This window comes from Pseudorca crassidens, chromosome 12 (assembly GCF_039906515.1).
Source record: "Pseudorca crassidens isolate mPseCra1 chromosome 12, mPseCra1.hap1, whole genome shotgun sequence".
NCBI lineage: Eukaryota > Metazoa > Chordata > Mammalia > Artiodactyla > Delphinidae > Pseudorca > Pseudorca crassidens.
The window spans coordinates 53722693-53749826 of NC_090307.1; the positions used below are offsets into that span (position 1 = coordinate 53722693).

Here is a 27134-nt window from a genome sequence, read left to right on the forward strand (position 1 = left end):
CTCTCTCTCTCTCTCTATATATATATATATATATATACATATATATATGTATATTCAAAAAAGTAATCTCAAGGCCCATGAGGATTAAATACAGAGAGATCCAATGTGTAATCCTCAGAGTTATTACCCCAAACTTTCAAAGATGAGGTATACAAGGTCAGTGAGCTATGTCTGCTCATAGAACATGAGCAGTAACTGAACAAGGTGTGGGCAAGATTTCTTTTCTTTATCTTTCCTTCCTCCCTCTCTCCCTTCCTTCCTTCCTTGCAAATCTAACAAGTTATACCAGGTCTTATTTACACCTACATATGGCTCTGGACTTCAGAGTATGGAGTACCAAACACATTCTGGCTTCTGAACAAGTGTTTTTGCAATTCTGACATTTCTACCACAGATCAAAAAAATTCCAGATGCCTAACCTCAGTGTGTCCTGAGGAAAGAAAATCTATGAATGTTTGATGATGCCTGAAATTTCCCTCCCCTGACGTGGTGAGGACAAACCATGATATGTAATATTTGACAACTATTTGCCCTTAAAAAAAAACAACAACAAAAAACAACTACTTGCTTTTTTCAATCCATAGGAACAAAGATACCCCCTACTAGATAAGTACTGTGATTTGATCTGACTCCGTCACACTACACAAACTGTTATTTCATTAATAAGCCCATAAAGAGATAGGATGGCCTCTTGTTTAAACAGGCAGATTGTGGAAGGTTTTGGATCTGCTCTCAGATCATTGAAGTGGCATCTCCACTGCTGCTAAAGGGAAGAGGGAAGAGAGAAAGGCAAGGAAGAGGAGAAATGGCAGGAAAGGAAGGAAGAGAGGACAAGGAAAAGGAGAAAACGAGAAGAACCACGAGGAGGAGAGGGGGTGGGCGGGAAAGCACATGGCCCTTCTGGGAGCTCACTCACCACAACCCCCTTGTTGCCACCCTTTCGCTGAAGCAGCTGAGTCCCACAATGCTCTTAAGACCGGATTTTAACAGGAATTTGTAAATTCGCCCACAGTACAGTTAAAATAAAATCAACATTAAAGTGGTAAGAAAAGTTGAGAAAGCAAGGAAAGGGTGGGAATAAGTTAACCATGAGAAGATGCCAACTGGTAGGGTCCATGGTCTTTCAAATCACCACCTTTTAAATTATTTAATACATGACCATTACTGCTGTAGAAGAAATATTGTATTTGCTCACTCTGAAGCAATCACCTCGTTAGTTCCACATGGGAGTTGTCATGAACTAGCACAAACAGTGTGTACGGGTTCTGTTTCACCCTTCTCATAAAAACTTCAAACTTGGTTTGAATCTCATTGTCTAGACGAACAACATATTTCTCTGCTCTCTGATAGGCTGTCCCATTTTCCTCCAGACCCAAGTCTACAAGGACACCTGCCAAGAAGAAAAAAGAGTTTATCTTTTTTACACACATCTATGAGATTAAGTTCAGTACTGATATACTGGGTGCTAACCATATACAGAGATTTACAGAGCAGATAGTTTTCCTTTTCCATATTCCCCACAACAGTTTTGAAGAGGAAATATCAGGTTTCCTTTTCTTTAGAATACCGCACCCCACCTCCTATACTTCATACAAATGACAACAGGGACTGACCTGATACGTTAAGTAGAAGCTTGAATGTACGAGACCTCTGTCTAATTAAATTCTATTTATATGTGAAATATAAACTTATATTTATATGTGAATTTAATTATGTCTAGTTAAATTCTATTTATCTGCTAACAGCTACTATAGGCCACTTGGAAAAAATGAAGCTTTGGACTAGAGCTCTTGGCCAAATTGATATAATCGTGTAAATCTTCCTTACCCCAAATTTAGCGACAAAACACATATAAGAAGAAAGGAAAATAAAATCTGATATCCAAAGATACATCGCTAGATTGTGAGCTTTTTTAGGTAGTATTTTACTTATTTTATATAGTGACAATGTTGCACAGTACCTAGAATATGGGATGCCCTCAACGATTATTGGATTATGTACCAAATTAATAGAATGAACTGAATTACTCAAGATAATTATATTGTCAAAATGTTAGAAACTGTAAAACTTGTACTGTATCATTATCTCTGTCTATAGTAAAATTATTTCTACATACAAACATTTAAAATAGTTCTAGGCACATGAAGCTGTTGTTGGATAATTAAAACACCAAATCCTCCTTTAAAATGAAGAGACAAAGTGGCAATTATGTGAGGTGAAGTGTGTGTTAACTAACCTTATTGTGGTGAACATTTCACAATACATACATGCATGAAAACATCACACTGTATACCTTAAACTTAGACAATATGTTAATTATAGCTCAATAAAGCTGGAAAAAAAACACTGCCCCCAAACAAGGGTGCACAACACTCCTCTGCCCAACACACTCAGCCCTCTGAGAGGAGAGCCTTGTCACTCAAGCCCATGACCCTCCAGGCAGAAGGAACCAGAAGCCTGATTAGGGTTAGATATGTCACATTTGGGGGTTAGATATGGTCCTCCAAGGATATCTATTTAATATCCAATATCAGCCACATCTACCAGTTCCAACTGTGTGGAAAAAAATTTAAATTAAAAAAGATAAACAAGTTAAGTGAAGAGACTTTTATGAATTATGTTGACTTAGTTTTGTTTGTCTAGTTTTTCTTTTCATATAAAACCAGACTAATTAACAGCTATATGCAATTAGCATCTAGATGCCATAATACTAATAGCTCTAAATGGTATAAAAGAAAAAAGGAGGGCTTCCCTGGAGGCGCAGTGGTTGACAGTCCGCCTGCCGATGCAGGGGACACGGGTTCGTGCCCCGGTCCGGGAAGATCCCACATGCCGCGGAGCGGCTGGGCCCGTGAGCCATGGCCGCTGAGCCTGCGCGTCCGGAGCCTGTGCTCCGCAACGGGAGAGGCCACAACAGTGAGAGGCCCGCGTACCGCAAAAAAAAAAAAAAAAAGAAAAAGAAAATAGGAAAAATGTTTTACCGTATGAAAAATTCATCATACCAGAAAAGGTAAACAGAAAGGTAATTTTGCTTTCAAACTTTTTTCATCAGAAGCCTTTACTCAGAGATTGTTTTCAATTTCCACCCACGTGTAGTCAAATGATGTTGTGAATATTTCCAAAAGCAATTAATCAAACATTTAATTTGGCAAGTAGTCTGATTTTTTTGGAACGTGGATTGCTTATAAAATTTATTCAACATTCGATAGAGATTTACCGAACATCCATTATATATCAGGTACTATGTCAGGTATTGTGCTCAGCCTGGGGATACACAGGAGGGCAGGACAAACAAAGATCTTAATCTCATGGAGCTTATGATGGAGAAGATGGATATTTTTGACAAGTGTCATGATGAGAGACAAAGTCCTCTGGTGTAGAGGAGGTGAGCAGAGGCACAGAAAGAGGACCTACTTAATCTCTGGTGGTTTCTGTTTCCTTATTTGTAAAATAGGGAGAGTAGAACCAGTTGAAAATTAGTCTATATTTCCTAAGTTTATCCTTAGGAAATAAGCAGTGAGAGTTAGGAGGCTCTTAATATGATAAGACCATAAATAATTCACAAAGAGGAAAAATGTATCTTATGGATAATTGAGTTGATCACATTTCAAAACAAATGAAATGCCAACCAATTGTATGCCTTTGACAGGTCAAGTCCATACATGCCCTTAATGGAAAGACAAAGTTCCATGAATCTCAGAGGTCATTCTCTTAGACATAACATGGTATATTAGTCTATGCTGCCAGCTGGCTCTGCAGTGGTATATCTCGGTGGGGGGGAGGCATATCAGAGGTACTTGATTGTTTTATTTCTAACGGGGCATTTTTAGTATATGATCCTTACCTTTACATTTTGTTTTAGACTTGCTTTTAGTTTTAAGTTTTGTTTCTTTCCTGGTTATGAAAGTGATAGATACTCATCTTGGGAAAACTGGAAAGTATAGAGATATATTAAAAAAGAAAAAATCATCCAGGATTCTTTAACTCAAAATAAGCCACTGTGAACATTTTTGTGCATTCCTTCCTACTTTTTTAAAATGGATATTCTGCTACCTAGCTCACATTTTATAACTGTATATCCTGACTTTTTTTTACCTATAACTGTAAAGTGAGAAACAAAACTCTCCACAACCAGTCTAATGATACAGTATTTATCCTTTCATAGAAGCTGGTGGTCTTACGCAGTGTATATTAAAATGTAAACAGAATATAATTTAATATTCCATTTTAATTCCTCTCTCCCTTCACAGCTTCTCCTTAGTAAATGTAAAACAAAAATGGATATGGTCTCTTCCTTCAGAGGGCCTCTTTCAAGAGGTGTTAATGGCATCATTACAAGCATTTTATTTCAACTCAATAAAAATATCTTATGCTCTTACTATATTTAGAAATAAATGGAACCACCAATTACTGAAAAAAAGAGAGAGAGAAAGAAACAAAACTATCACTATTTACTAATAATATGTCTTGGTAGAAAACATAAAATAATCCATCAATAAATCAATTAAATTAATAAGAATTTAGTTAAGTTGATGGATTCAAAATCAATTTATAAAAATTAGTTGTATTTCTATATACCAACAGCAAACAGTTAGGAAATGTATTTAAAAAAAACTATTTTACAATGACGTCAGAAAATATTATCTACGAATAAATCTTATAAAAGGTGTATAAGACCTTTATGGAGAAAATGATGAAACTATTAATGACATTAAAGAAGACTTAAATTAGAAGCATATCATAAACATATAGTTAAATTTTAAATTGTTTAAAAATGTATATGGCAGAGCAAAGAACCAAGAATAGTCAAGACAGACCTGAAGTAGAAAAGGTGGGAGAGATCTGCCTTACCAGAGACTAAGAATTATACAGCTGTATTAACAAGACAGTGGTTTTGGCATGGAGCAAACCCTGGAAACACACCCACATGCATATAAAACGGAGATTTATGATAAAGCTTGCAATGTAGATCAGTGGTAAAGGATGGGCCCCTCAACAGTCAGCACTGAAGAACCAAGAAATTATATTGGATCTTACCTGATATGCAAAAAAAAAGAAAAAGAAAAAAAAATTCAGGTGGATTAAAAACTTAAATGTAAAAGACAAAACTCTAAAAATTTTAGAAGACAATAAAGGAGAATAACTGTGGCAACTCATAGAGGATTACTTAAACAGAAAAGGCCAAATGATACATAAACTAAAGTTAGGAAGGTCTATTCATCAAAGATATTATAAATAAAAAGAAGAGCCTTCCAAATCTGTAACTAGTATTACTAAAAAGGATTAGTATTCAGAATACATAAATTACTCCTACAAATCCAAGAGAAAATGGGCAAAAAAAAAACTTTAGCAGGCATTTCCCAGAAGAAACCCAAATGGCCAATAAATATCTGAAAAGATGTTCAGCCTCATTAGTAATAAGGGAAATAAAAACCATAATAAAATGGAATAATACCACATTAATACAAATTTTTTAAAACAAGATAACTGTAAGAAAGAAGTGGATGAAAGAAAATACTTATGTACCTCATTTCTGCAAAACAAATTCAAGAAGGATAAACCACAACCTAAAGAGATTGGTTACCAGTAGGGGGATGGGTGGGAAAGGGGTGTAAAGAAGGGAGAATGGGAATGAGTAGGTATGAGGAGGGGAAGATGCTTCTCTGAATATACCGTTTTGTATAGCTTTGACTCTTAGAACCATAGAACAAAGTTAATCAAGAATGGAGTAGGGGGTGGGGGGGCTTCCCTGGTGGCGCAGTGGTTAAGAATCCACCTGCCAGTGCAGGGGATACGGGTTCGAGCCCTGGTCTGGGAAGATCCCACATGCCGCGGAGCCACTAGGCCTGTGCGCTACAACTACTGAGCCTGTGCTTTAGAGCCCACGCTACTGAAGCCCGCGCGCCCAGAGCCCATGCTCCGCAACAAGAGAAGCCACCACAAGGGGAAGCAACAAGAGAAGCCACCACAAGGAGAAGCCTGTGCACTGCAACGAAGAGTAGCCCAGGCTCGCCACAACTAGAGAAAGCCTGAGCGCAGCATTGAAGACCCAATGCAGCCAAAAATAAATTAAAAAAAAAAATGAATGGAGTGGGGGGACTTCCCTGGTGGTCCAGCGGTTAAGACTCCGTACTCCCAATGCAGGGGGCCCAGGTTTGATCCCTGGTCAGGGAACTAGATCCCACATGCCGCAACAAAGATCCTGAGTGCCATAACTAAGACCCGGCGCAGCCAAATAAATAAATAAATATTTAAAAAAGAAAAAAAAAAGAATGGAGTGGGGCATGGGGGGTTGGGTGGGAGGAGAGGCAGGCAACATGGAATCCAAATGGTAACAAATGAAAACTAACATAACCACATTGATGGGGGGTGAGCATGAAAAGAGCAAACCTCAGTAAAACAAATCAGTTTTGGCTGGAAACCACAAGGCTAAAGACCAAAAGAATTGTATGGCAACACTTTAGCTGGCAATCTGTTTTCTCACAGGGGGTGTGGGTTAGCAATTGTGTAACTTCTAGGAAAAAAAATCAAAGAAGTGAATATGTACATTATAGATAACAAGAATCAGGTTTCTCCCTGTCAGAGAAAGAAGTTACAAATAGAGAAATGGGGAAGGACTAAAAGGAACCTTGCAGTGTTCACATGGAATTGGAGATAGCAGTTAAAGTCATGAAAAACAAGGTAAAATTGAAGACATGTCCCAGGTTGCAGGAGACTAAGAGGACAAAAGAACTGAATGCAATGTTTGATCCTGGATTGAATCCTGGAACGAAAAATGACATTAAGGGAAAACTAGTGAGGTCTTTAGTTGGTTAATAGTTTTGTTCCAGAATTGATTTCCTGTTTTGATCATGGCACTATGGTTATATACATTCTCAAGTTTAAGCAAAGCTGGTGAAGGGTTTATGTGAACTCCCTATTTTTTAACAGCTTTATTAATATATAGTCCACATACACTTCACCCATATAAAATGTGCAATTCAATAGCTTTTAGTAAATTCACAGAGTTGTACAACAATCACTACAAGCAATTTTAGAACATTTTCGTGAAACCCCAGACCCTTTAACCATCATCCCTCAATTCCCCCCTCAGTCCCCCAGCCCTAGGCAATTACCAATATATTTTCTTTCTCTATAGGTCTGCTTGCTCTGGACATTTAATGTAAATGGAATCATAACAATATCTGATCTTGTGTGACTGGCTTCTTTCACTTGGAATACCGTATTCAAGTTTCATCCATGTTTTAGCATTCATCAATACTTCATTTCTTTTTATTGCTGAGTAATATTCCATTGTATAGTTTACTACATTTTATATACCCATTCATTATGGACATGATAGACATTTGAACTGTTTCCACTTTTTGGTTATTATGAATAATGCTATTGTAAACTTTTGTGCACAGGTTTTTTGTGTGGACCTATATTTTCACTTCTCTCTCATTTCATATCTAGGAGTAGAATGGCTGGATCATATGGTAACTCTTTGTTTAACCATTTGAAGAACTGCTAGACTGTTTTCTAAAGTAGCCGAACCACTTACATTCCCACCAGCAGTGTATGAACTTCCAGTTTCTCTACATATTACTTGTTATTGTCTCTCTTTTTGCTTATAGCAATCCTCATGGGCATGAAGTAGTATTCATTGTGTTTTTGATTTTCATTTCTCCAACTGCCTAATGGTGTTAAGCATCTTTTCATGTGCTCTTTGGTCATCTGTATATCTTCTTTGGATATGTGCCCATTCAGATCTTTTACCCATATCTTAATTAGGCTATTTGTCTTTTTATTATTGAGTTATAATAGGTCTTTAAATATTATAGATATGTCTCGTATCAGACATATGATTTGCAAATAATTTCTCCCATTCTGTGGGTTCTCTTTTCATTTTCTTGATGGTGTCCTTTGAAGCACAAATGTTTTTAATTTTGATGGTGTCCAGTTTATCTATTTTTGTTGTTGTTGGTGGTGGTGGTGCTCTTGGAATCGTATCTAAGAAATCGTTGCTTGATCCAAAGTCATGAAGATTTACACCTATGTTTTCTTCTAAGAATTTTATTGTTTTAGGTCTTACATTTAAGTCTTTGATCTGTTTTAAGTTACTTTTTGCTTGTGAGGTAAAGGTCCAACTTCATTCTTTCACATATGGATATCAAGTTGCCCCAGCACCATTTGTTGAAAAGATTACTTTCCCCATTGAATGGTCTTGGCACCCTGGTCAAAATTCAGTTGACCATAAATAGCAGGGTTTATTTCTAGACTCTCTCAATTCTATCCCATTGATTTATATGTCATCTTTATGCCAGTACCACAATGTCTAAATGCTGTACCTTTGTATTAAGTTTTAAAATGGGGCAGTGAGAGTCTTCCAACTTTGTTCTTCTTTTTAAATATTGTTTTGGGTATTCTGGGTCCCTTGAATTTCCACATGAATTTTAGGATCAGCTTGTTAATTTATGCAAAGAAGTCAGCTGGGCTTTTGATAGGGAATGCATTGAATCTGTAGATCAATTTGGGGAATACTGCCATCTTAAAAATATTAATGTCTTCCAATTCATGAATGTAGACTACCTCTACATTTATTTAGGTCTTTTTAAATTTCTTTCAACAATGTTTTTTAGTTTTCAGAGTATAAGTTTTACACTTCTTTCATCAAATATATGCCTAAGTATTTTATTCCTTTTGATGCTATTATAAATGGATTTTTTTAAGCCAGCATATTGTGATAATTTTCTTTTTTTTTTTAACATCTTTATTGGAGAATGGAATTATTTTTAAATGTCATGTTTGGATCTCTTGTACTGTTTCTGTGACTTTTCTGAAGATATAAAATCATTTAAAAATTAAAAAAACTTAAAAATAAGCATGACCATATCAAACATTTGCAACTGAAACACATACATCGCTAATGGGAATGTAAATATAACCAACCACCTTGGAAAAAAATTGGCATTATTTAGTAAGGTTGAAAGTGTACATAACCTATGCCCCAACAATTCTTCTCTCAGAGAAACTCTTGTACATGTGTACCAGCACTGTATGAAATAGTAAAAAACTAGAAACACCCTAAATGTCCATCAACAGGAAAGATGATTTTTTTTAAATGTGTGTTATATTCATTGAATAGCATACTAAAAAGCAGTAAAATTAGTGAATTACAGCTATATACAACAACAGGATTAATCACAGGAATGTAATATTGAGTATAAAAAGTAAATTACAGACAAATGCACTTACAAAAAGGTTTAAAGTATACAAAATTAAACAATATATTGTTTAGGAGTTATGCACTATGGCAAAACTGTAAATAAAACAAGGGAATAATAAACACAAAATTCAGCATAATAGTTACCCTTGAAAGAAGACGAATGTTAGCATCAGGGAGGGGAACAAGAGTCTTCAGTAAGTTATTTTGATAGGTACACGGGTGTTCACTATATTGTGATTTTTAATACCTCATAAAATTTATAAATTTGATCTATTCAATATTTAAAATTTCTTAAATTTTCTTTCTACTCTGAATACTATAGAAAAGTTGAAAGACTAGTGCAATAAATACTTGTATACCCTTCAATTAGTTTCACCAATTGTTAATATTTTGGTACATTTGCTTTTTCTCTTTATTACTTTTTATTCATTGTTGTTATTATCGCTGAATAATTTAGAATATATAATATTCACCCTTATATACCTCAATATGTATTTCTTAAGAGCAAAGGCATTCTCTTACATAACTAAAATACCATTATTACATCCAAAGAATTGAACTAACATTGATATAATATTCTCTAGTACACAGCATACATTTGGTTTTTTTAAACTAATTTTTATTGGAGTGTAGTTGATTTACAGTGTTAGTTTCTGCTGTACAGCAAAGTGAATCAGTTATACATATATCCACTCTTTATTAGATTCTATTCCCATATAGGTCATTAAATAGTACTGAGTAGCGTTCCCTGTGCTATGCAGTAGGTTGTTATTAGTTACCTATTTTACATATAGTAGTAGATATGATTTTCACGAATTGTCCCAGAGCTGTGTTTTTTACTTTTTATTTTTAGGTCTAAGATCCAATCAAGAATTAAGATTGTACTTGCTTGCAGTGTCTCTTTATTCTGTATAATTAAAACAGCTCCCCTGTCTTTTTTCTTTTTTGGTCTTTTCATCGATATTTTAAAAATGCAGGCTAGTTGTTTTGTAGAATGTCACACAATCTGGATTTTTCTGATAGTGTCCTTGTGATTAGATTCAGGTTAAACATTTTTGGCAATTATACTTCATAGGTGACATCATGTACTTCCCCTTGTTCATAATGTCAATCTGTCCCATAATGGGAGATGGCGAAGTTTGATTGCATGGACATGGTACTGTCTACTGCCAGGTCTCTCCATTGTAAAGATGCCTTTTCCTCTTTGTAATTTTTAATATGTGGGATGACACTTTGAGACTGTGTGAATATTTGTTCCTGAATACATTTTAACCAATGGTTTCAGTACCCATTGATGATACTTGCCAGAATCAATAATTATATTGTAGGGCTTCCCTGGTGGCGCAGTGGTTGAGAGTCTGCCTGCTGATGCAGGGAACACAGGTTCGTGCCCCGGTCCGGGAAGATCCCACATGCCGCGGAGCGGCTGGGCCCGTGAGCCATGGCCGCTGAGCCTGCGCATACGGAGCCTGTGTTCCGCAACGGGAGAGGCCACAACAGTGAGAGGCCCGCGTACCGCAAAAAATAAAAGAAAGAACACATGTCTTGGTTCACTGAGCTTAATGCTCCACTACATCATCCTACTTACTATATTGGTAGTGCAAAACAGGGATTTCTTAATTCTGTTATTTTCTTATGTTGATTAGCTGGTACTCTTTTATAAAGGAGAGCTTGCGTCCCACCCCTCACTCCTGCCCCTTTTATTTTTTTAGCATTACTGTGGACTCATGGGCTTTACAAAAATCCAGTAGGTTACAATCCACTGCCATCATTCCTTTAGATGCCCCAAATTACCAAGTTTGGACAGCAAAGTCTCCTTCAAGCAGGCTGCTGTGTCCTTTCGACATGCCTCCATCGATCTTTGAGTACTTTCGCACTTTCTGGAAACCAAGATTCCAGACTGTTCCTACCTCAGAGCTGGTATAATGGGGAATGGTATTTATAACCTAAGATCTAGATGCTAAATGTGCACACACACACACGATACTAAAATATCTTTTTTTTTTTTTTTTTTTTTTTTTGCGGTACGCGGGCCTCTCACTGTTGTGGCCTCTCCCGTTGCGGAGTACAGGCTCCGGACGCGCAGGCTCAGCGGCCATGGCTCACGGGCCCAGCCGCTCTGCGGCATGTGGGATCTTCCTGGACCGGGGCTCGAACCCCTGTCCTCTGCATCGGCAGGCGGACTCTCAACCACTGCACCACCAGGGAAGCCCTAAAATATCATTTTATTTTTAAAGATTATTATGATGTGGACCATTTTTAAAGTCTTGAATTCACCACAACACTGCTTCCATTCCAAGTTTTGGTTTCCTGGCCGCAAGGCATGTGGGATCTTAGCTCCTCGACCAGGGATCAAACCCACACCCCCTGCAGTGGAAAGCTATGTCTTAACCACTGGACCACCAAGGAAGTCCCAAAATATCACTGCTTTTAAAACCTTTCAGTGGACGGAGCTAAGAGACATTTAGTATTTTTCAAGTTGTAAGTTTATACTTCTATCTCCAATTTAAATCTAAAATGAATATTTCTCCTTTCTTTCATGTAAGAACACTGTTTTTCAACATTAAAATATTTACCCATTTTCTCTATACTGTGATATACACAAAATAGCTTAAGATTATCAGTACCACTTCCAACCACATACTGATTAAAATTCAAGATTCATTTGCAATTCTTTTTACCCTTAGGATATGATATATCACACTGAGAATGTTCAATAAGAAAACCGTGTTTAAAACAATCCCTGAATTAATTCTTTTTGGTGTGTGGTTATGTTATCAATTTGATATGCAGTTAGGTTCATTTATTTTTGTTTGCATTTAATATTTTTCCCCATCATCTTAATTTAATTTAATTTTTTAACTATGTAACTCATTTATAAGGATCAAAAGTCAAAACTATATTAAAAGTTATACTCATTCCATCCCTATCTCTTCCACCCCATATAGGATAACTTTTTCATTAGTTTCTGGTTTTACCCTCATGTTTTGTTTTGTTTTCCAAAAATATACTTAGAGGTGTGACATCTGAAAATGGTCAGAAGTGCCGAGAAATGGCTGGTCTGAGAAAGGTCACTTTCTATATTCTTGATAATTTATTTATCACAGTTCTATAGGATTAAATAAAAGTTTATGTTCTAATAAATCATAAGCAAATCTCACATTTTTCCAACTCCACAATAAAAAATGGACATCAGCAGAGTCCAACTGGGATACTGATGGTAGCACCAAGAGATTCAGGGCCATGTCTACCTAAATAATAAATCTTACTTTTTAACATGAATGGGAACTTAGGAGGCATCAGTAACTCTTCTTCTTTTAGGACATTTTGCAACTTATTGAGTCCTAGAACAGAGCCAGTGGTGGTTGGGAATCACCTAAAGTGTTTGGTGATTGGTTGGTGTTCCCTAAAGGTGATTGATCTGAACATTGGGAGCTGCCTTAGGTGGTGCTGCAGTCATGGACATCTTCCATGGAAATAACCAACTCCAAAGAAGAGGAACCTTCTTGGATGGACAAGGACTCCAAGCAACTAGACTGTAGCCACTTGTGCCCCCTTTGGCTTTACTGAAGGCTACGGGGCCAGATGTGTTTAAGCATTAGCCTGAATTCCCCTTTATGGGATTAGAGAAAAACAATATCATGTCCTCCAAGGCCATTCCTCACAAAACTTTAAAGGGGAAACAGCAATTTTTCAACCATCTAAGGGTCTTGAAGGGGAATAAAACCAAGAACACAGGCACCAAGTCCACAATATCTTGTGAGCACTAGTGTCAAAGCCATAGAGGTGAAAAGTCTGAATGAGTGGCCAGAACCCATCACTAGAAGGAGCTAATCAGCCTGAGTATCAGGTTAAACTGATAATAATCAGGGAAATCTAAAATGTCCAGGTATCAGTAAAAATGACCCAGTGCTCATCTCAATGCCCCATGGTACTGCTTATTTATTTGGAGAGAACAATGTGGTCTGGCTTGAATGTTATTATCTCTTGATTTTTTTTTTTTTTTTTTTTTTTTTTTTTTGCAGTACGCGGGCCTCTCACTGTTGTGGCCTCTCCCGTTGCGGAGCCCAGGCTCCGGATGCGCAGGCCCAGCGGCCATGGCTCACGGGCCCAGCCGCTCCACGGCATGTGGGATCTTCCCGGACCGGGGCATGAACCCGTGTCCCCTGCATTGGAAGGCGGACTCTCAACCACTGCGCCACCAGGGAAGCCCTCTCTTGATGTTTTTTAATAAAGAATTTTATTTCTAAATTTTTCATTTCTAAGTTTTATTTCTTGTTCTTCCTGTCAAGAAGACATCCTAAAGAAAAATAAAACTATTCTTAGTTTTAGCTGTTCATCTTCCCTTGGGATCGAATTAATTTCTCTGAAGTTTTGGTATGCAAAAATATTCTAATGCTTAAAAGGAAATGAAAATCATATTTAATTTTTGGCTGATTTTATGGGTTTGTTATAACTGCTTTTACTGATATGTCTTCAGATCCCTATTACAAAAAAAGTAGAATATAAATAATAAATTGCTATTGTTTTTTAAAAAAGGAAATGAAAATCCAGAAAATATTAAATCATTAGAGCATGCTGAAGTTTTAAGTATTATAACAATGGACATTCCTTCACCCTGGCTGTCTCTTTTCAGCAAATAACCTGGGAGGAGGACAGGAGGAGGGTGGCGGGCAGGGAGGCCAAGCAAGGACTCGCTGCTGGTGGGTGGGAGACACGGATCGCGGCGAGCAAGGTCTACTGAGAACAGACCCAGTACCCGAGGAAGGAGAAGATGTTGCTGCCACTATCGGTGCCACTGAAACCCTATCAGAGGAGGAGCGAGAAGAGCTAAGAAGAGAACTTGCTAAGGTAGAAGAAGAAATCCAGACTCTGTCTCAAGTGTTAGCAGAAAAAGGAAAGCACCTAACAGAGATCAAGTAGAAACTTGGGATCAATTCACTACAGACACTAAAACAGAACATTGCCAAAGGGTGGCAAGATGTGACAGCCACGTCTGCGTACAAGAAGACCTCTGAAACCTTATCTCAGCCTGGACAAAAGGCTTCAGCTGCTTTTTCATCTGTTGGATCAGTCATCACCAAAAAGCTGGAAGATGTAAAAAACTCCCCAACTTTCAAATAATTTGAGGAAAGGGTTGAAAACTTAAAGTCTCAAGTAGGGGGAACCAAGCCTGCTGGTGGTGATTTTGGAGAATTCTTGAATTCGACTGCAAACGCTAGTTCCACCACCACGGAGCCTCTTCCAGAAGAGACACAGGAGAGCCTGTGAGATTCCACCTTTGTTCTGCTACTCACTGCCAGATGCTGCAAGTGAGATCCAAGCACATCTTGTCAACATTCATTGCCATGAATCTCCACCAGATGTGCTTTTGTTGAACTTTACATATTCCTTTGACCAAATAGTTTGTGGGTTGAACAACATAAAAATATCTTAACCTCTATTCCTGGGAGACGCCCTTTCATGTGCATTTAAGGCCCTTTATTTAGGAAATATCATTATAAAAACACATATAGTACCTGGAGATCCTCACTAGAATGACCTAAGAAGCTGTGGGTTATCATAATTGCTTTCCTACTTTACAAAATTGCTCTGGATCTGGGATACCAGTTTGATCTTTGTCTTCTATACAATTTTCTTTTTTCCTCTTTGAATCTCTGTATATTTGATTCCTAAGATTGCTCTTTAAAATTTTCTGTATCCTGGTTATTAAAAGTTTTGGCAAAATGTTCTTTACCTCCAAGGGAAGAACTACCAGCTACAAAAAATATTTCGAAAAGATATTGTTTTGGTATAAGTTATCTTATATCTTGGGTGTTTGAAGACACCAGACTAAATATTCAATTGGTTATAGTTTTGTAAGTGACAATATGTACAAGTAATTCAAAATCCTAGGCGACTTGAGAGTGGAGCCCTCACATCCTTGTTTATCACCATCTGTGACAGTAACCATTTTAGTGTCATGGTTATTATGCGTCATGGTTATTATGCCACTTATAGCTACTTATTTTTCACCAGATTAAAATTTTAGTTTTGGAGTAAATTGTAAGTTAACGTTCTGAATCAAGCATATTGTATTATCAATACGTTGAAATGTGAACACTCTCCTCATATGTTCATTTCAAAAGCCTGAAAGTTTTTAGATCTAGGTAGCTGAAAAGTGCTAAAATCAACCACATTAGGGGAAACATTGTCGTCTTCATTTAATTCATTTAGCAGCATTTACAGTAAGTAGCACACCAAGTTATATGACTAATATAACTTGAAAAAATTTTATATTAAGGGGTTGGTGATAACTCCTGAGGATTTAATGCATTAATAAAAATCAACTCATCATTTTCTACTTACTTGTTTTCAGTGTGTTAGAAATTACAAAATGATACTGTAGATACTGTCCCCTGCTTTAAAAACTGAGTGACAGGGCTGAATGAACCAAAGCCTCTGGAAGTATCTACATGGAGGCCAAGGTACTCTATTAATGCTAATGGCTACTCACTATCTTTTCCGTATGCTGTGTATGGTTATGGCCTACAATGTTGTATTTGTTATTTATCAAGTTGTGATTGTTTTATTATTGTTTAAGCCAAATGTTAATTGCCAAGCTTGCAGTGACCTAAAGCATTTTTTAAAAGCATGACTAGATTTACTTTGGGATAAATGATTTTATCCAAATCTGAAAAGCTACAAGTGTTGATTGTTATAAAATATTGATAACATGCTGCCATTCTTGATTGCTGGAGCTTTTGTTAGCACTTCAGATGCAACTGAAACTATGCTCTATTACATGTGAAAAGCTTAATAAATTCTGTATATCAGTAAAAGAAAAATAAATATATAACCTGGGAATTGAAACGGCTGGTTAAAATTCCGGGTAATTGCTTTCGGTGCCCATTGCTCTGGTGGTCCCACTGTTTTCTGGTGGCCTGGCTGGCTCCCTTCTGTCCTCCCAGTGGGAGAGAATTCTCTAATTTGGGTTCGGTGAGACTTCGCTGTGTGGGTGTATATGACTATGCTGTTTGTTTGGGTCAAGGAGGAAAGCAGCACTAGATCTGCACAAGAAGAGCATTCTGAACACACAGATACGACTTCAGAGCCCTGTGTGACTGACAGATACACCTGTTACATACCCATCTTAAGGGCTTTACTCTTGGCCAAAGTAGGTTTGCGAAACATGGTTTTAATGGCTGAATTTGTTTTTGCTACAGGACTGCCACATCTTAAATATTAATTACTTCTATGTCTTCCTCTTATTTATTTATTTATTTCAGCTGTGCCACACGGCTTGTGGGATCTTAGTTCCCCAAACAGGGATTGAACCCAGGCCACGGCAGTGAAGGCACCAAGTCCTAACCACTGGACTGCCAGGGAACTCCCTATGTCTTCCTCTTAAAATAGATTTTAACTTAAAATTCAACAGAACGTTACAAAACTTCAGTTCAACACATTTGTTAAGTGTCTCCTGTGCCATAGAGAAGACAGACCTATACCCTGAATATTTGCTTTCTAGCTGAAGAGAAAGATCATCAATAAACACACAGCCACTACGCAGTCTTGAGTGTCGGGCTGGAGCACCACAGGGTACAGAGTAGCACTGGAGCATGACTTGTAGAAGGAAGGCTGGGAAAGGATGTGTCTTGGAAGCCAAAGGCACTGCAGTGCTTAAAGGAAGGAATGGAGGGCACCTGTGCTGTCAGGAGTCCAGGTAAGGACAGAAAAAGTCATTGGTGACATTGGTGAGAGTCCTAGAAGCGTGGCAGTGGGGAGTGGAGGCCAGTTTGCAGGGTGTTGAGTGACTGGGAGTTGAGGAAATGAAGATGACAACAGACAACTCCCTCAGTAAGTTTGTCACTTAAGTCGAGGAGGATAAACTGGAGGGTTAGGTAGGATTAACAGAGGCTTGCTTGTTTTGTCTCTGAGGGAGTGGGGCAGGATAAAACTGATGGAATGAGCTCCAGGAGGGAAGGAAATGGAAGGTGACAATGAGAGAGGAGATCATCAGAGTGTGAGGTTCATGAGAATAAGACAGCACGGCCTCCAGAGCCAGGTGGGAGAAGCAGGCTTACACAGAGCAGGGCAGCTCTTCACTGATCAGGAAGGAAGGGGGAATGATGGGTGTATATGCAGGTAGGTTTCCAGATTTGGAAGGAAGTTTTTATCTGAAGTTTTCTTCCTCTGGGGGTGGGGGAGGGGAGAAATAAGCGGCATGGTCCTTTGCTAAGAGAAGGATGAGGTCAGAACTGTGAGTGAAAAGGAGTCTGCAAGAGCCAGTCACCGTGGAGAGCGGGAGAGAGAGCCAACTAAAGAACCAGAAGGAATTTATGAGGCATCAATCAGAAACGTTGATTTTTTTTTTCCCCACACAGTGTATGTTGCAAAGAAGTCCGTGGTCTGGTGTTGGGGTTGTTAGAATTTACAATTCCAGGATCCAGGAGCGTCTGGGATATGACTAGGGGGCAGGCGCCTGATGAGCAGTAGAGGGAAAGGTGTTTGCGGATGAGAGCTTAATGCAGAGAAGCTAGGATTCGGTGGGGTCGTCCACTTGGAGGGGAGGTGGTGGCTGTGAGGCAGGTGCCAACGCTGTCTATAAACTAGGGGTGGGCACTGGGCAGCTACGACGTGGTTGGAAACTGACTTCACGGATGCTAACGTTAGGTACTTGTTCAGTTCTATTTGTACAGAGGAATCTCTGGTGTTTCCCTACTCCACCTCAGGGCAGCGTGCTTTCCTAGTATTTTCTTCCCTGGGATCCCACTCCCTGCTGCCTTTCTCACTTCCTTTTTTCCGCTTACATTTTCTGCTGACTAACAAGGAGACATAAGGTTGATGAGACCAAGAAAATACATTTCAGAAAGTGAAATTGCCTTCCTTTATCTCTTCTCCTCCCCTCCTAATCTCTCCCACTGCCTTAAAACCTATCTACGTATCAGCAGACAAAACTGTCTCTCTGGTTCTTTTATGATCAGGCATGTATTGAGGTGTCAAATTTACGTCATTCCCCTGAGCATGATAAAACTTCCTTGACTGGATACTCGTAGATCTGCTCCCATCTGCTGGGGGCTCCCACGGATACCATTTTAAAAGCAGGGAGGAGGAAAATATGGTGTCACTAATCCTTCCTGTTTTCATCCTACTCATGTGGAGTTGAAAGTGGCTTGCATTTTGATCGCATTTTGATAACCTAGTATTCTAATTTATAGAATTTGGAGCTTCTTGAATTAGAAGAACTATGCTACAACATCAGTCCGTAAAAAAAAATGACACTAAAACAAAAGAATTTCCTATGGTCTAAAAATTCCTTATGTTGCTTTTCCATTGGTCACTGCAGCATTTACAAGTCCATCTGGGGCAAACTTAAAAAGGCTTAACTCATTTCATTTCTTTTTTTTTTACCTTCCAATTCTTTCTGTACTGTTTTCTTTTGTCTTCTTTTCCTCCCTGCCTCCCTTCCTTAGTTAGAAAGTAAGTTAAGGTACCAAATGCTTCGCCTTAGTGCTGAGTCTGCAACAACGTGATGGTTTCTATTTTCACCTTTCTCTTTCAGCCACACAAGGGCTGCCAAGGATGTGGCCTTTCTGCATGTCCTGGCTGCTTCTCCCTGCCTGGTGCTTTTCCTGGCAGGCTGGCTGCTGAAATGCTTCCTTTAGGGAAAGGCAAATGGAACCAGAGAGCAAAGCACTTGGACGCTGGTGTTCCCTCTGCCCATCCCTCCCCTTCCTCCCTCCAGCCCCAGCTCTCCCTTCGAACCCGAACCCGTAGTTGAGCCCCTACTGGTGCCAGGCCCAGGAGAGGCAGAAATGAGGCACCAGGCACACAGAGATGAGAGAACAGTCCTTGTCCCCAAAGCACTGCCCTCTGGACCTTAGGCAAATGTAGCTCTCCCTGATTCACGTGGCAAAATATGAGGAAACTGAGTCAGATGACTTCTTGAGAATCCTCTGTGTTTTCATAGCAATGACTTTCAAGAGTTGTTTTAGTGGAGAATCTCTGCTCTGGACAATCTCTTTACACCTTAAAATGCTTCTGGTCCTTCGGGTTCTATCAACTGTGATGTGTTCCAAAAATACAAAGGTATTCAAATAAAAAAAGCAAATAAATTTTGGTGTTGTTATGATATGGAATATCATATACATTCATTACGAGTGATGCTTACAAAAGCTTAATGATGTGGAAAAATGTCCCTACTATAATATCAGACATAGGCAGAGAAGAGAGCCTGGAACACTAGGTATTAAGTCATTTTAACAGTGATTATCCTTGAGTGGTGGGATTATAAGTGTTTAAAATTTCCTACTTTCTTTTATTTTTCAAAATAAAACAACAACTCTGGTTTTTTGTATAATAAAAATGAATACAGTTATTTAAAAATATATAGAAGTGATTGTTTCTGCAGCAAAAATTTTCAGTATGTATGCCAAGGCCAGATGTGAATAATTTTAAAAATATGCTTTGCCTTGAATTTTCTGAATCTCTGTAACACTGATTTTCTTGGATTCTAAGCTTATGTAACTAGTCAAATACCAGTCCTTTCTGAGGAATGATAATCTCAAAATACTCACTTTGGAAAAATCTGAGGGCGTTGAGAAGGGAAAAGGAAGGACCAATAGAGTTTCTCTATCTGTCAAAAATGCAGGGTTTTATTTAGGGTCTTGCATTGATTAAGAAAGGCGAAAATACAGGTCATCAAGAGGTTATTTGAGGAAAAGCCTCTGGGGAGAGTACAACCACTTGACCATGGATGATTTCACCCCTTGAAACAGGTGCTAAGATGACCTGGCTGGAGTATGACTGGGATATCAGATCACAAACTCAGGAAGGCCACAAATGCCCTTTGGTACAAGTAAAAAACCTACAAGAGAAGATGCTCCCTCCACAGTAATAAAGTGGAAAATCCACAAGAAGTAGCAAAAATCTGGTTAATGCCTGGTGTGACGAAAACCCCTCCACTTCCCTCAATGGAGGGGGGCGGAAAGAAAATGACGAATGGGCAGTAGCTGAGGATGTCTAGAACCCACTCCAGTTTCTGGGAGAGCTGTGAGAGAAGGCATTTGACCGTCTCTGGCTAATTCACCTATAAGTCAATATTTCTAACAGGCCATTTTGTAACTTGTCATTCAAAATTTTAGAGGCTAAAACACAGGTTGCACTGTTAACCAGGCGCTTGGGTCTCGACGAGGCATGGAAAGACTTTACATGTCTCAGTCACAGCCACTAAGAGGTGTTAAAGAGGGAAAAGCTTTTTGTTAGTCAGCTCATCTGGCCCATGGAACTTAGAACGAAAGATTTTTTGTACAGCTGTGCTAATCAAAGAGTGGTCCTCTGACCAGCTGCCCAGGTAGCCCCTGGGAGCTTGTTTGAAATGCAGAATCTGGAGCCCACCCAGACCTACTGAAGGGGAATCTGCAATTTAACAAGATCCCTAGTGATCTGCATGCACCCTAAAGTTTAAGGAGCACTGAATGACAGGTGTGGAACATAAAAACTGTATTTTAAGCTCTTCTGAAGTTTTCTGCTTCCTGTTTTCAAATATATTGAAAATAAATTTTTTTACTGTGGCAAAAAGATTTATCCTCCAGTTAAAATCTGTGTGTGTGTGTGTGTGTGTGTGTGTGTGTGTGTGTGTGTGTGTGTGTGTCTTCCCCCAGCTAAGGTACTCAGAAGCAACTTGACATTTATAGTTTCTTTTTCAAACCTAGTTTACAAAGGCAGGCATTTTCAGCAGTCTCAATTTTCTAAATTCCTTATTGCTTCTTGTAATTCTAAGCAACTTTTATGTTTGAGAGGGATGTTATTTACCACAGACTTCTAAAATATTTGCTCCCTACCTTTTCACGTTTTCTGGAAAAAATTTTTTTTCCTCTCTACTTATTCTCTTAAGGAAATAAGGAGAAATTCTAACTTTGAATTTTTTTTAATGAGGTTTCTCATTGCTGACACAGGGCATGGCGTTCTGGTTTCTAGGCTGAAAAATCTGCTAGTAGTGTGCAAAAGGTACAAGAATCCTCCCATGAGAATGACTCCCTGAGCAGAAGGACTTCAGGTGGCACAGACCCCGTCATCCCAGGCAGGTCTATCTTTGCCTTGAGGACATTTCTCTTCATAAATGAGTGGCCAGTTTCTAATCCACTGATGACATCACAGACTTAATAGAATCAGGCCCCTAAAAATGTTTGGATTAAGCCAAAGAAAGAGACAGAGGGAATCTAAGGCTGGATCTAGGCAGGGCCCTCTTTGAAAGCTCCATCCTACCTGATTGTCGAATCCGTTGAAGAGTTTGCTGGACCAGAACCTCTGATCTTGGGACAATGATGATGAAGTCCACTTTGCTGAAGTGGCCGAGGTCCAGGCTCTGGCTGCCGCTGTCTGCTATGGCACACACCTGGGACAAGAGTTTTCTGGCAACCGTAAGCTGCGGTTGATAAATCTGGAAGGGTTCATTATCTAGATCTAAAATTTAAGAAAGTCATAAGAACAAGATTAATTCACTTCTGTGATGGCCTCTATGAATCCATATAGGGGCAAATAATACACATAGGGTAGAGTGATGCTCTATCACCAAGAATCCTCACTTTCTATCCTCACTCTCTATTGACTTTCAGTAGATTTGCCCACTTTCCCTGACAACTTGGCTGAAAGGATGTGCTCAAGAGTGAATGTAGTAGTTTTACAAATGTATTATTTTAATATAAATTGTCTCACAAGGCATGAACTCAGCACCCCTCCCCTGCCCAGAAATGGGGGGACAGACTGCACTCTTGCAGCTGGAGCCAGGACTCATCTCTGGAAAGGGGAAGAGTTTCCTGGTTTCTTTAGGACTATCAGCACAGGTCAGGTGCCTGAGCCCAGATCCAGTTCAGAGCTACTGCCATAATCATAATCATGCTGAGTTCCTTTGAGCTTTTCTGGATGGCACTGCAGTAAACATTTCCTCTCCAGCAAGTCAGTTGTAACATGGCTTGAAATTCTCCTCCCCATGACACTAACTTCACCTTTCTTCCCACTTGACTCCACTTTGCCAGTGCTTGTGACCTAGCAGGTCTGGGTAACTGTGGTCAACTCCCATGCTGATGCCTGTACTATCTGAAGAGACCTGACCCATGACATGGCCAGCTGGCTGCTCAATAGGTGACGTATTAGAAAAACATTGCCCAGATACTCTAACCAAGCCAGTAGCTTTTTATTACAAGTTATAATCAAGAGATCAATCTCTCTTACACATGCGTGCATGCACACGCACACATAACGAGAGACAGGCTTAGTCAGCTAAACACCTGAGCAGAAACATTTAATGCTTCTTGAAAGGGCTGGTTTTTATCAGGAACACATGTGGAAGTCTGACTGGAACACGCAAGGGCCCAATTAACCTGTGCTAATGAATGTTTTCTAAAATCAAGCTGCAATACTTCCCAGGCAAAGACGGTAGTCATGGGACCCCAGCCACCATGGAACCCTGACAGCAAGTGGAGATTTATACAGGTGGGTCTCCCTACTGGCTGAGAGAACCTACTAGAAAAGCCCCAAACTGCAACCTTTAATAATAGCCCAAATAGTTTTTGACCCACAAAGATTACCAACCAAAATAAAAACCTGTCTTTGGATAGTCAGGCTGTTGTTTCTTTCATTTTGCGGGTTAGATGAACGGGGACTAACACAGGGGATGGCATAACTCTGTAGAATTGAACTTAACAAATTTTGACGTTGGAGGAAACCTAAAAATATCTTTAAGCAATGTTTCTTTTCTTTTTCTTTTTTTTTTAACCACCAAGATCTCTTATTTATTATTATTTTAAGCTTTTTTTTTTTTCTTTTTTTGGCCACATAGCATGCGGGATCTTAATTCCCTGACCAGGGATTGAACCCAGGGCACCAGGGAATTCCCGAGCAATGTTTCTTAAACACGGAATCAAGGATATGTACGTGGGCATGTGAGAATTTCAAAATTTTGACTTTGTTCACATAACACATTTTAGATCATCTGGATGGTCACTTTATTGTCATGCAATGTCCAGAAGTCAAAAACTTTTGCCTTTGAATTCATTTTTACGCCTGAGCCGATGCCAAGCCATGCTACTTTTCCTGCTGTCATCCTAATGCATAAAGGATGCATTCCCATCAAGTGGAAGCCAAAAGGCTGTCAGCATCTCTGCTTCGTATCCATCCTTCTCCTGTTCTCTGTTCTGTCCTTTCTTATATGGTCCCTATCAAACAGGGAACTGGGGAAGGATTTGAACCTAAAGGAATCTAATCTAGCGATTGAACTCCTCACCCCTGGTCCCATCGTCCCCCTTGGCATTCTGCAAGCTCGTTGTAGGTCAGATGATATGTCAGTGTTTCTGCTCCAGCTGCCAGGAAGGCCTCGCTAATCCTGAGATTATGTGTGTTTTACACATTGGAGAGTAGATGCAGGGAGCAGAGAGCCAGGAGCCCTGCACAGACTGTAGTCTAGATTCTTTCAAGTAGTTCTTTGAAGCCCTACATGAGCACCCACAGTGGTAAGCACAGCTGGTGGAGTTAAGGAAAGTACACCAAGGATCCCCGCTCCCCCAAGAAAACAAAAACAAAGAGAGGCACTGCTTAAAATAAAGTCTTTGGCTTTGATTTTAATTCTAGGAGAAATTTACTAAGAACAAAGGCATGGGGCCCAGGACACAGGGTAAGGCATTTTTAACTTGAGCCAGATTTATCATGTAGATAATGAGGAAAGGCCTGTCATAGTCTGTGACTTGAAGACAAGACCTCAAAACCCTCAGAACGACTTAGCTTCTATGTCTGTCCTGAGGACTAGTTTCCTCCTTTTGGCCTGTGGTGACATTACCCAGGTTCTGAGTGGGGATCATAGCAGCAGCCTCCTGAGGTGACACACATTCATTAAGGTCTCCATTGAAAGGGGTCACCACACTATCTCCTCTTCTCTGTTGCATTTTTTCTAGCAGCTTGTCTAGGTCATCACCTATGACAAAATAAAGTGGAGATAAGAAAGTCACAAGGAATGACATGTTTGTATGTCTCCAAGTTGGGCAGCTACGCTGGGCTCCCATCGATATCTGTTGGTCATCCCACTTTCCACGTCGGAATTTACACTCAGCCACCCCTGTAGCAGGATCTCGGTAGCCAGAGCTACCCTTGTTTGTATCGTGCTTACAGGTTCCATGCTCCCACATACTAAATCTCTCTCAGCCCCTATAATACTCAGAGCAGGCAGGACGGGGTCATTATATCTCCATTTGACATATTAGAAAACTGAGATCTGGGGAGGCAGAGCGTTGCCCAAGGTCACACAACAAAGCAGTGGCTGAGCTGAGGCCTCACATCCTTGTGCCTGGACCCCTTTGCTGTGTCAGTAACAAAATGCTTAGAAGAAACCATTCCAAATGAGGGAAGATCAGCGGGCAAGCTTAACCTCCACACTCAGCTCACACTAAGATTTAAATTCAGAAAATCACGCAGCCAGGGGCCGGCAGTGTTGCTGAATCTGACTGCCACTCACCTAATGATGTGGTTTTGAAATGCGATGCCAGGAAACTGACCTTTCCTGTGATGAGCTCATAACTAATTTCTTTCAAAAACTCACTTGTGGTGAGCATGCTCTCTGCCAGAGCTCTGGACTGATGCTGACCTGCAGAACAGAGGGGGAGACAACATGCCAGTGAACAAATGTTCACCGGGAAGTGATTTAGAACAGCAAGAACTGGAAACACAACTAAAGTGTGTAGCTAGAGGGACTTGGCTAAGAAAAGTATGGCATATCAAAAGATGGGCGATTATACAGCATTTGAAATGACAGTTTCAAAATTTCATTTGAAAAGTTTATAATACAAAGTTAGGTATCAAGGGAAAAAAATAACATACCTTATGTTTGTAATGGTGAGAACATACCATGCATCTATTTAAAAGACTCGGGAGGAATGTGAAAAACCTTTAAAAAGTTGTGTCTGCATGGCTATTATGAATATCAGTCTTAAAAATATAAACTTATGTTGTTTTTTTACTAATGAAAATTAGAAAATGAATGTGTTACACTTTCTGATGAAGCTTTTTGAAAGAAATATGTATCACAGAGAGATGGGCAGGTGGGTTTAGTCAAAGCAAGAGGGCTTGGCCCCTTTGCTAGGAAGCGGTGAGAGCCATTCACTGAGAGGAGAAAAGCAAAATTTGGTCCAAATGGCAACTCAGCAAAATTTGGTCCAAATGGCAACTCAGGATGGTGCCTGATAGAAAATCAGCACCAGAAACAAAAATCAATTTTGTAACATACCAACTTTCTGAACGTTTTCTTTAGGGTCAATGTTATAACATTAAATATCCTCTTAGTGAAGAGGTGAATATATGAGCTAAGTTCCTGGCAAATATGATTAACTGGCTTAAACCACCTGTGGCAATGGCTTTATCACGTGCTGGAGTGGTAACATTTCCAAAACATCTTAAGGACAGAAGTTACATGAGACAAGGGTATCTGTTACTAGGGTGTGCTTTGAAATAATGCTCCCACAACCAGCTGACAGGGACAACAGCCAAACTAAGGGCTATAAAAATCTGATCTGAGGAGCAAAGGAAAAGTTAAAATTAGGAGGAAGAACCCAAGTTGGAGCACTTGACCAGAGATTAATTACATGGATGCCTGAAACACCCCATTTAGTATTATACAAATGGACAGATGATGAATGAATGAAAAAATTACTCACCTAATACTACCACACAAAACTCATTTCCTCTGATTTTCGATGCACAAATTGTCACAACATAATCTGGTAGTTTTTGATAGTGTCTCATTTCACTGAGAGTCCTCAATGTCTCTGAAATGCCCTCCGCCAAGGAGTTCTGGGTCACAATCACATGAATCAAGTCTTGAGATACGCTGGCAATTAACCTAGCCAGCCAGGGGAGTTGTCCTGGTGACACAGGCGTGCACTGACCACCCATCTGCAGGGCTCTCTCTCTCAGAGTAAATTCCTGCATAGCTTTCAGCATAATTTGCTCAAATTCTTCCCTGAGAGGTATCTGATCAGGACCTAAATTGAAGAGAATTACAGCTAGAATTTTTTTTTTTAATCACAGCTAGAAAAGACACACACACACACACACACACACAAACACACACATCAGAGTGCAGTCTATTGCAGCTGGCAAACAAGCTCTTTTTCCTCTAGTGGCCTCGAGTATACTGCCTCTACTAACCATTTTCCATTGCTAAATTACCTTCTCTCTTTTTTGTTTGCCTTGATACACGTTTATTTTTAAAATGCAGACTTCTATTCTTGATATCTTTAAAAAAAGATGTGCTCAGAGACAGTATCAATTCCATTGTATGCCTTGGGAGATGGTCACTGAAGGTGGTATTTTTGTTGACATATTAAACTTGGCGTTACAGAAATAGTTAATGACTAATGAAGCAAGAAGCTAACCTACTGGTATATAATCAGCTTCAGGCTTCACTCATTTCTCATTTTATTCATAGGTGCCTTAGAAAAACATTTTAATGTATTGCCTCTATACCTAATTTTGAGAATACTGTCCACAAGGAAAACTAAGTTTAATTATTTTTCACTCCCAATGTATATTTAGGCAGTTCCACGCTTTCCCCAGATAGAGAATGCTCTCATCACCTAGTTATTCCCCAGGGTTCTGGGTTAAGAATGGCATGTGGCCCTCTTCCCTGGCCGAGGTTATGGTTAAGCTTACATGGGTGATCTGTGGTCCCTGGAATTAGAGGTATTTTGTTTCTCTTTAGAAACTCAACCAGTCTTTTTTTTTTTTTTTTTTTTTTTTGGCGGAGCCGCGCAGCTTGTGGGATCTTACCTTCCCTACCAGGGATCGAATCCACACCCCCTGCATTGGAGGCACAGAGACTTACTCACTGGGCCGCCAGGGAAGTCCCTCAACCAGTCTTTGAGACAAAATAAGCAAGTCAGTGTCTGGCATCCAAGTGACA

The 27134-nt window shown here is 39.4% G+C and overlaps 1 protein-coding gene, 1 long non-coding RNA gene and 1 pseudogene across 6 annotated transcripts in view; 2 read left to right on the top strand and 1 right to left on the bottom strand.

The window, feature by feature from the left end:
- Positions 1-27134, bottom strand: part of GREB1L (GREB1 like retinoic acid receptor coactivator) — a 262351-nt gene that overhangs the window by 37337 nt on the left and 197880 nt on the right. For all 5 annotated transcript variants that reach the window (XM_067699540.1, XM_067699538.1, XM_067699541.1 and 2 more), the window contains 5 exons: positions 25888-26214; positions 24693-24821; positions 24021-24155; positions 21455-21652; positions 1210-1390 (listed from right to left, as the gene is read on the bottom strand). In XM_067699540.1, coding sequence (XP_067555641.1) covers positions 1210-1390; positions 21455-21652; positions 24021-24155; positions 24693-24821; positions 25888-26214 — 970 coding nt within the window. The remainder of the gene's footprint in view (positions 1-1209; positions 1391-21454; positions 21653-24020; positions 24156-24692; positions 24822-25887; positions 26215-27134) is intronic.
- Positions 10338-15035, top strand: LOC137204206 (tumor protein D52 pseudogene; annotated as a pseudogene).
- On the top strand, positions 16584-19302 carry LOC137204127 (uncharacterized). The gene is made up of 2 exons (XR_010933433.1): positions 16584-16910; positions 18750-19302. It is a non-coding gene; the product is annotated as an uncharacterized lncRNA (long non-coding RNA).